The sequence below is a fragment of the Propithecus coquereli genome, unplaced genomic scaffold, assembly GCF_000956105.1.
Source record: "Propithecus coquereli isolate 6110/MARCELLA unplaced genomic scaffold, Pcoq_1.0 Scaffold377, whole genome shotgun sequence".
Taxonomy (NCBI): domain Eukaryota; kingdom Metazoa; phylum Chordata; class Mammalia; order Primates; family Indriidae; genus Propithecus; species Propithecus coquereli.
The window spans coordinates 1,830,206-1,840,521 of record NW_012149474.1 but is presented as its reverse complement, the minus strand read 5'-3'; the positions used below and the strand labels follow the sequence as shown (position 1 = coordinate 1,840,521).

At 65.8% G+C, this 10,316-nt stretch overlaps 1 protein-coding gene across 1 annotated transcript in view; it reads right to left on the bottom strand.

Annotated features, from left to right (window-relative positions):
• Positions 1–9,824: 9,824 nt before the first annotated feature.
• The window catches only part of LOC105816514 (potassium voltage-gated channel subfamily KQT member 1-like), a 3,746-nt gene continuing 3,254 nt past the window's right edge, over positions 9,825–10,316 (bottom strand). Inside the window, exon 4 of the mRNA XM_012651944.1 lies at positions 9,825–10,205. Coding sequence (XP_012507398.1) covers positions 9,825–10,205 — 381 coding nt within the window. The remainder of the gene's footprint in view (positions 10,206–10,316) is intronic.

Here is a 10,316-nt window from a genome sequence, read left to right as displayed (position 1 = left end):
GGCTCTCCCCGTTCTACAGCTGAGGTCACGGGCCAGCCGGGAGCTGGTGCAAACCCGCCTGTTTGCTTCAGAACCCCCTTAATCCCCATCCCTGGGAAGGGAGGGAGCCAGTCACAAAATTCCCAACAGCCCCAAACCCTCCGACCCGGGCAGACGCGATCGGGAACGAGGGGACGGCGGCACATGCCCCGGTGGGCATGGCAGGGTGACGATGCCCGGAGGAGGTCGCTGAACCGTAACTGCAGTGTTCGCAGTCTGTTTGATCAGGACCTGAGAAAGGCCGAGCGCCCGTCGGTGGGAGTGTCATTCTTAGACCTTGTCCTCCGTTCACCTCTTGGTGTTTCACTTACGGAAGAAATCTGGCCGTCTGTCCTGGAAAACACCACAACCGGGACTTTGCAGGTGGCCTCCGTGGTGTCATTTAGCGTGTCCCCAGGCCCCGGCATTTCCAATAAACTCGTATTTCCACGTAGAGGCTCAGCCAGTCAGTCACCCACCCAGCGAGAGAACACCGTGGGCCGCGGTGTTCCCCGGGCTCCGTCCCGAGCCCCGGGTGTCGGGCCGTCTGTTTGGCAGCGGCATCCACTCCAACGCCGCGTCCGGGACCTCGCCGGTGCCAGGGGACGGGGAGGCGCCAGCCCCAGCGGTGCCTCTGCAGGCGCAGGCGGGTCGGGAGCAGGGACACGACCTCACAGCTCGGTTTCCGAGTTACGGTCCACACGGCAGCGCAGGACGGACGGACGCCCGCTGGGTTCTCTCCACGTATACTCACCAGGGTCAAAGTCAGGAGCCTCCCCGCTGACCTCCAACGCTTTGACTGATGGCTTCGTCCCTTAGTACGGGGTGAACTCAGGGTGTAAGCCCCCAGGACGCGTTGCCATCCGCGTCAGCCGCCGTTCTTGACGGAGCTCCCCGTGGCGCGCCTGCAGCCTCCTCGAGGCGTCTCCCATCCTGGCGGCCCGGCCCTCGTGCCTGTGACGGCCGTCCTGCCTCTGCCTGGACACCTCCTGCCTCGGACCTGGACTCGGCCATTTCTCCAGGGGCCACGGTTGCTTTCAGGGGGAAATGGCACCGAGAGGCCACGGTCTGGGGTTCGGGGTGCTCACAGCCACCGGGTGGTCCTTGTTTCAACGCACACGGACACCCCTCAAGTGCAGGCTGCAGCGTTTTTGCTTAACCTCATCTCACCGACATCTGTTTTTCCTCCTCCCTCACCTAAAGCCTCAGTTCTTAATGACACCGACGGTGACTCACTTGCCTTAACCCACGGTTCGCGCGCAGCAGTCAAAATGCGTCAACACTGTCACCACCGTCCCGTGTCTAGTGGGCTGTCCTCAGCCAGCAGCCCACCAGAAATGTGTCGCCTGAAATAAGTTCTTTCCGGGTGGTTATTCCACTAACTCAGTACACACTTTTAGGTTAATTTGTTTGAGTTTGAGGGACTACTTTTTCCAGTTAAGATTTATTAAGGGATTTTTAATTAAGAGATTAGGGGCTGCTTTTTTATTTAAAATTATGCAAACTGTCTTTTAAAAGGTTCCCAAATCTATGAAACGAGGTCTATTCAGAGACATCTGGTTCCATTCGTCCCTTCCCTCCTCGAGGTGATTTTTGAGCTTTGAATCGCGCTCCCGCCGCTCCCGTCTTTGATCCATGAGTATCCCGCATCTGCCTCCGTCGGAGCAAGGGCGGCCGCCACGCGCTGCGCTTCTCCGCTTAGAGTTCCCACGCTCCCGCCACAGGCGCGCACAGAGCTACGCGCCTCTTTTCACGACTGCGTAACACTCCACGCCTCCTCCTGCTTCTGCCAGGACCTTCGGGAAAGATTCCAGAAAGTGGGGCTGTCGGGTCAGAGGTCAACGCACACATGGCTTTGCCAGATGTTACCGAATCCCCCCAACGTCACATGACACGTCGCGTGCCCGCCGGCAAACGCTTTGGGGTTTCTGCCAGTCTGGAGGGGCCTTGGTGACGTCTTCGTCTGCATTTTTCTCACCAGGAGCAAAGGTGGCAGCTTCCTGCATGTTTAAAGCCACCTGTGGTCACTTTTTTTTGTGAGCAGGTGTTCGGGTCTCCGCTCGTCTCCTGTGGGCAGCCAGTTTTCTTCTCTGTTTTCAGAAACTCCACGTCAGTGACAGCAACCGCTCGTGACAAGTCACGTCCTCCCTCAGTCTGGTGTCCGTTTATCGTCCTCAAGGTGGTGGCACCTCCCCCAAGTCGCTTCTTCCTGCCAGTCACACACGTCCCTGCCCGCGACACGCCCGCCTCCAACGCGTGGGGGGGCCTCCCCACCCCAGGGTGCAGGGTGCCTGGAGCCCGCGTGGTTTTCTGGCCCACGTGGGTTTACCCTGGCGTGAGGCGGCACGTGGGTCCGGTCTGGCAGTGGTCCACGCGGCACCCAGCAGCCCAGCTTCGCTCCTCAGCGAGCGTCTCCTCGCGCTGGTGAGAGACGTTCTTTCACTAAACCGCAATCCGGTCTGTGCGTGGCTTCCAATTCCGTTCCGTTGGTGATCTGCCCATCCATGTGGCTGTACCATGTGGTTTCAATTACCAAAGCGTTATGTTTTATAGTATTTTGAGCCATCCCAGCCAAGAGCACAGACGTGACTTTTCACAACAGCTGGAGACGTCATGGGAGAAAATGCCAAACCCAGGACCCGCCAAGATCAAACGTGCGAAGTGCGTGGTTCCTGGGGCTGCTGGGACGGAGCCTGAGGTGCCCCTGGGCGTCCCCCACTCTAGCTGCTCCCCTCTGCGGGGCGGGGGCACCCCGGAAGGGAACCTGCCTGCCTGGGGCAGGGTCCTGTGGTCACTCCTGCTCAGCCTGGAGGCCAAGGAGGCAGCCTGGCCCTGGGGGATGGGGTCCCGGTGCAGCTGGGCTGTCACCACAGAGGAGATTTCCGGCGGGCAGAGGGAGCGGGGCTGGGGGTCTCTGTCCGGCCGCCTGCGTTTGGTTCCTGCCTTCTGAGTCTCTTCAGCTCTCTGCACGGAGCAAGTTCGGCGGGAAGAGGCCGCGGACAGCCGTTCAGAGCATCCTTCCAGTTTGCCCAAGAGTGTGGTTTGGGAGGGGGCAGAGGAGGTGCCCGTCCATGGCAGACACGGGGTGAGGCCCAGAGCCCCTAACCCCCAGCGAACCTGCACCGCATGGGTGGGGGCACCCAGCAGCGCACCCACTGCTGAGACACAGGCACAAGGCAAGCACTTGAGAGTAGGAAGAGGGTGGCCCTTGGGGTGCTTCCCGGAGGCGGCAGAGGCACCGTGTGCAGATTAGGGGCAAGGGCCAGGTGAGCACGGGGGTGCCCAAGGATACACGCCCGGCCTGATGCCAGAAACGGGGTGACACCGTGCCTGAGACCGCGGCATCCTGAGGCTTCCAGGCAGAAGTGGAAAAGCTTCCCGGGTGAGGCATGAGCAAAGTGGCTGGGCCTCAGTTTCCCCATCTGCACGGCTCCTTGAATGCCCCCATTTGTAAGCCAATGAGCGAAAATGGGAGCAGGACTCTCCCGCCAGCCACGGGGGTCCCTGTGGCTTCTGCCCACTGCCTTCCCAAGCTCAGGAATGTCGCTGGATTAAAGAACCCACAGGCAGATGTCAGCGGCCCGGCCTGTCTGGGCTGGGAGTTGCTGGGGGCAGCCCTGACTCACGGCAGGCTTGGGGGTGGACAGGAGCAGGGAGAGGCAAGGAGGGGCCCAGGTTTCAGAGACCAGATGCCAGGTGAGCCCAGCCAGAGGAGTCAGACCTGCCCACGTGGACCCTCAAACGCCCAGGGCGCACCAACGCCCCACACAGAGCCCAGAGCGCCGAGCTGTGGGGGCTCCAGGCGCTGGAGCGGATGGTGAGGAAGGCAGCACTCTGCCCGGGGCAGCATGGGAAGGCTTCCTGGACAAGGTGGCCTCAGAGCCAAGCCCCAGCCAGAGGAAGCAGCCAGATGAAAGGCCCTGGCCGGGTGGTCACCCTAGCCCAGGGCAGGCGGCCCCAGGGCACCGAGGAAGCAGAGTCGGGCTGGGCCCCGCCTGGGCTCCACGCTCCACTCTCAGGAGGTGGCTTCCCCCTGCCCCGAGGCCTTCTCTTCTCTCCTCCCAGGACAGCACCCACCCCTCGCGTGGCCAAGCACCGAAGGGGTGACAGCCCCCGTCCAAGGTTCTCCCCTTGGGGCATGAACAAGGCAAGGCCTCGAGGGCCCATCGGATTCTAGCGGGGCTGTCGGGCGCACGTGGGGAAGCAGGTGAGGGCGTCAGAGTCCGGCAGCCTCGGGCACAGCTGTGTGGCCTCGGGCAGCAGCCTGCTCTGAGTCCCGCGGTTCCCAGCCGTGCTCAGCAAACAGCGCCTTGGCAGGTGTTCCGCCAGGCAATGCGCACTGCTGCTCCCCATCCCTCCCGAGGTCCCCAGGGCAGAGCCAGGCTGCCCCCCGCCATGGCACCCCCCGTCCCCTAGCCAGCACCTGCCCACGCGGGGCTCAGAGCAGGGGACGGGGCTGGGCGGCAGGAGACCAAGCCCCATCGTGTGGTCAAAAGCCACAAAAATGGCTGTGTGAGCTCGGGTCCCGTGGTGTCCCCTGGTCACCTGGCCCATAGCAGAGCGGCCAGCAGGCTCCTCCTCGGTCCCCTCGACAGCCACGCCGGCCTTGCCCTCCGAGAGAGCCGCGGTTTGTCACAGTGCCCGGCGAGGCCGCTGGAGAGAGATGATTACCCAGCAGGAGGCGGCGCAAAGACGTGGACGGTCTCACTGACGCGCTCGTAGGGACCCCAAACATGCACACAGCCCCGTCGAGGAGAGCCGGGTGCTGGGGTGACCCGTCACCGACACCGACCCCAGACTGGCCGCCCCAGAGCGAAGCCGGACCCCACCACCCTCCCCTCTGTACCCAAATCCTGGGGGTCACAGTGGCCTAAGGTGGTGGCATTCACCACCTCATTCTCCCCTCTAGTAGCTGTGGCCGGGCTTCTGGAAGCTTCTCTGTGGTATCTCCCAGGGCCAGCCACACACCCACGTCTCTCCTTGGACATGTGCCCCCTTGGTTCCTCCTGGGCCTGGAACATTCTCCTCGCAGGCCACCACCCCCGGGAGCCTGCGGTGAGGCTGTCCCCACCGTCACCCTCAGCTGTAGACAGAGCGAGTCGCAGAGAGATGCCGTTTGCAATGTCAGGGCTGGAAAGCGCCACGGAGCTCGCCCGGGTCCATTCCCAGACAAGGAGGCTGGTGGGCTGGGGGGCCTGCCCAGGGCTGAGAAGGGGCTCAGGACCAGAGCCCGCACGCTGGCACCTGGCTACCCGGAGTGTGGCCCACAGGTCGGTGGCACCCCCGAGGCCCAGGAGCTCCTGAGCTCCCCACGCCTGCTGGGTCAGCACCGCCCGACAGCTCATCTGAGCGGCTCTGGGTCACGCCGGCGCAGGAAGAACGAACTCAGAAACCAGCGTTTGTAGCAGCAAGAGGATTCAGCACCGACACCTTTAGGAACAGGGGCATTGCCACCCCGGTGGAGCTGGGGCCCAGCCCCATCACTAGGCACCCGTCGGTGGGCACCGCACTCCTGCCCACCTCAGCCCCAGCCCGTCTGTCTCCAGCTCTGCGGCCTGGATCTGGAGCCTCTCTCCCCACCCCCGCCCCTCTGCCGGACGTGCCGCAAGCCAGGCGGCGCGTGGCAGAAGCCACAGCAGCGGTGGGCACACCAGCCCCCCGGGCTCCAGTCACTCTGCCCTGGCGCAGGGCGGCCCCGCCAGGCAGCCCAGCCGGAAGCTGACTCAGGGATACCCTCCCGGCACACAGAGGCGGGCAGCGCCCTGGGCCGCTGTGACAAGGCACCACAGACGGAGCAGCTCGAGTCACAGACATTTCCTGTCTCTTGGTCCTGGAGGCTGCATGTCCAAGATCGAGGTGTCACTGGGACGGTTCCTCCTTGGCTGGCAGATGGCTGTCTCCTGTGTCCCCACATGGTTGTCCCTCTGTGTCTGTGTCCTGATCCCCTTTTCTTATGAAGGCACCAGTCACATGGGATAGGGCCACCCTCTTGGCCTCGCTTTAACACGATCACCTCTGTAAAGATCCCTCTCCAAATACGAACGTATCGAGGTACCGGGAGTCAGGACTCGCCCTCTTTTTGAGGGACACGACTCAACCCAAACAGAGCGGACGTGTGCGAACGCCGTCACGACTCTACTGCCAGCACCTCCGCTGGGCACCGTGCCCCTGTCCCTCAGCAGCGGGGGCCTGGGCCCTCCCACGCAGAGGAAGCCGTTGCATGGGCACCCACGACGCCCGCAGCCCCTCCCTCAGACCCACTGCCGCCGGCCCGTGGGCGAAGGACCCAGAGCCTCGGACGGCCGGGTGCAAGGGGAACCTCCCGTCCCTCCACCGGCCCTTGGCAGCTGCAGGTGAGCGCCTGAGCACCCAGCTCCCGGGGCTGTCCGTTCCATGCCGGCACGTGTGCACGCACCGCCCTACGTCCACCCCACCAGCCCTGCACAGAAGGTGCCGGCACCACCGCCAGCCTGCCACAGGGGCGGGACGCAGACTCAGAGGGCTCAGGAACCCGGCGGGGTGGCCCAGCCACGAGGCAGCGCTCAGACACGAAGCTCCGTCCTGTTTCCACGTCCGCCCTCGCCCAGGTCCCGGCACCGTGCTGTCCTCAAGGCAGGCTGGGAGGCCCTTCCTCCCGGAGCTCTGAGCTCTTTCGCCACCTGGACTGTCTCCCTCCCTCCCAGTCGCTGCCTGAGCTGATGCCGGCCCGTGGTGTGGCATTCAACACAGGGGCAGAGACACTGGGCGGGGTCTGCAGGGGACGTTGGGGGTCTCCGGGCAGCCAGGGGATGAGACCAAGGGACCAGGCCCCAGAGAGGGCGGCTGTCTGAGGAGCCCCAAAAGGAATCCCCAGTTTTACTGGGAACCCTGGCTGGGGGGCCCAGAGGGGACAGAGGGCAAGAGCCAGACAGCGGTCCTCCCAGCCCCGCCCGCCGCAGCACAGCTGCCCAGCAGCCACCACAGACCCAGGCCAGAGCCTGGAAGCCGGCGGGTACGGGGGAGCCACAGAGTCGGGTGACACAGCCTGAGACCTGGCCGCCACTTGGCCTCGGCTTCCAGACCGGCTCAGCCCAATAAAGCACCAGGACCCGCTTCTAGCTCCATCAATGATTAACACGCATCGAGGCTGCCGCCAAAAGCCACCAGAGAGGTCTTGGGAAGCTCGGAGAGAGGAGACTGTGGGCGGGCAGGGACCAGAGGTGCTGAGCTGAGTTGGGTGTGAGAACGTGGGGGGTCAGCCTCCCCCCACTCTGGGCCCCTCCCTCAAACCCCTCTTCTCAGCCACAGGCAGGTCTCCAGGCACCTTGGCAACCAGAGCAGGCACCGCCGGACCCTGCGGCCTCCTCAGCAGGTAGCTGGGACCCCCTGCGGCCAGCAGGGGCTGCGGGACCACCGAGCCCCCAGGTACGGTGGGGGTTCCCACGGTGGGGGCACCAAGGGCCACGGCTGGGAAGCGCGGGGGACAGACAGGAAGCCCGTGCGGGCGAGGGCCATGGCCCGGGTGCTGCGTCCTGCTCCCTGACCCCGGCAGGCCAGGCGGGGGGAGGCCAAGGAACACAGGAAGAGCTGCCGGGGGTTCCCCAAGGAGAGGCAGGATATCCTGGCCTGCTTCCCCGGCCACTCGCATGCGGGAGAGTATGTCCCAGCCCCGCAGGGCCGGTGGGGCCCCGGCTCCCACCCTGACACCCCTGAACAGCCTGGGCCCCAGCTCGTCCTCCTGCAGCCCCAAACCCACGACCTTTCTCATCTTACAGTCTGCCTCACCAAGGACAGAGCTCCCGCCCAGCCACCGCCTCACACAGAGTGACACCAGGGTGGACCACGCCGTCCTCCCCGGGCTCCGGCCACTCTGTGATCCCCGTGTGAGGCCGGGTCTCCCCCAAGAGACTGGCTAGTCTGAGAGTGTCAGGGCCCTGGGCCCCCTGGAGATGCTGGGGTGAGTGGCCTCCCCAGGCCCCAGACAAGCCACGTGCCCTGCCTCGCATGACCCCAGGTGTCCCAGGGCCAGGCACGCCTCCTGCAGGGACGGGACCGAGGCCACACGCCACACACCACTCACAGAAGCGTCCCTTTCCTGGTTCCCTGTCCCCACGAGCTGCCCCTGCCCTGCCCGCTCCGGGAGGCTGGGCAAAGGCGGACCGCGCTGAGCAAACTTCCGAGAGCTAAACAATCAGAATCAGGAAGAAAACACGAGCGTAAGCAGAGACTTCCTCTGGGGCGCGGCGAGCCCTCTTCCTCCGCAGGCACCGCGGCGACCCGGGAGCTCCAGGGATGCTTGCCCCGGACCTGCACGCCCAGGGCGCGACCGAGAGGTGGCTAAAGGCAAGGGGGCTTCCGGACAGAGAGGCCTCCGGACAGGGGCTCCTCACACATCTGGCTGTGGGGTCTCCTGCTCCCGGGCGCCCCAGGGAGTTTGGGGCCCAGCAGGCGAGTGCTAGGAGGCAGGCGGCCGTCGGCACAGCAGCACCCACAAGCCTGGGGTTTGCCGGACGCTCCCACGGTGGCATCCGGCTCGGGTGGGGTCCCTCGGGGTTGCTGCGCACATCTCCGGAACCCCAAGACGAGCTGCTGCAGCCGTGGGCAGAAGCTTCCCCTCCCACAGACCAGCCACGGCTCGGCACCCTCGGGCACTTCAGGAGGCAGGGGCTAGGGTGCTGGGGTGGGGAGAGTCTCCAAGACCACGGTCCAACCGTGTCTCTGGGACAGTTGTCCCTGAGACTTGCCCTCCCTGACTTGGAAGGCCCTGCCTCTCTCACCAAGGAGGCCAGCGCCCCTGGGCCCACGGCCCCACTCCCTCACCTGAGACAATGCTCCAAGCCGGACAGGTCCCCTGGGCACCAGGCGGTGGTTACTAGCAGGAGCGAACAGGGCCCTGGACGCCCTCCGCCAGGTCTCCAGCAGGCCCAGGGGAGGAAGTAGGGATGAGCACGCTCTGCCACCGGCCACCCGCACAGCCCTCAGATGAGCCCACAGGACACTGAGCAAAGGCTCCCAGGCAAGAGGCTGCTGGCTGGGCAGCCAGGAAGTACAGCCAGACCCTCCTCGGAGGGAGCTTCTTATGCCCGTCCCTGAGAAGCCCAGCGCCCTGCCCCCCTCAGGCACGCGGTGCTGGGAATCGGAACCACCTGGCAAGAACAAGGACCAGGTGCTACCTGCCCACTTTCTCCTGGTGCACAGCTGCCTCTGATGGAGGCTGCAGGCGGCCCCACCCCCTCCCCGGGCCCCTCCATTCTCTGCATCAACCCAGGTTTTCTCGATCTTGGTTCGGTTAACACAGAGACAGTGAGCACTCTCCACACCACGCTGGCCCTGCAGGAAGTCGCCGCCTGCACCGTCCTGCCTGGACGCGAGTCCACCTGGGCCTGAGGGTCTGAGAGGTGCTGGCGCCAGCAGGAGCATGAGGCCCCTCCCCTCGTGGGGGCTCCTGAGTATCTGCGGTGTCCCCACCGACCTTGGGGAATCCTCTGCTGTGCCCAAGGGCAGCTCCAGGCTGCTGCTCTGCTCCTCCTTGTCCCAGAAGGATTAACACCTGGACTGTCCCTCCAGGAGGAGTGGAACCAGCTTCTGGGCTGGGGCACACCCTCCCCAGCTGGCGCCCCCACACATGCCCGGGCAGGAGCTTCCCACCCAGAGCCCCAGCAGTGTCCCTGAACTTCAAGAAACAGGCGCCGGTCTTGTTTCTGCTTTTCCCCATTAACCCCTTCCTCCCCTCGCCCGCTCCCCCGCTCCGCTTGGCAGCTGCGCGGGCAGGTGGCTGGGATGCGGCTGGCAGCCCGCGGAAAGCCCCTGGGGCGGCCTGGCGATACTCACACGGCGAAGTGGTAGACGAAGCACTTCCAGCCGGTGGGGCGCTCGAGGAAGTTGTAGACGCGGCCCTGGACGTGGGTGCGCGCCAGCAGCGGGCGGCGCGCGCTGTAGATGGAGACGCGCGGGTCCAGGCTCACGCGCGGCCGCGGGCCGAGCTCGGCGGCGGGGGACGCGGGGGGCGCGGCGGGGGGCGCGGGGGGCGCGGGCCCCGGGGCGCCGGGCGGCGCGATCGGTGCATAGAGCGCGCCGTCCGCCGGGCCGCCCTCCGCCAGCTCCAGCGAGAAGGGGCACCTCTTGGCCGGGCCCGCGCTGCCCCGCCGGGCGCCCGGCAGGCGGCCCCAGCCCCAGCGCGTCCTCTCGGCCCCGGGCGGGGAGGCCGCGGCCATGGCGCGCGCCCGCGGGGCCGGAGCTGCGACGAGGGCGAGCGCCCGGGCACAGTGCGGGCCGCCGCCGCTGCTGCCACCCCGCCGCGGGGGGCCGCTGCCCGCTCC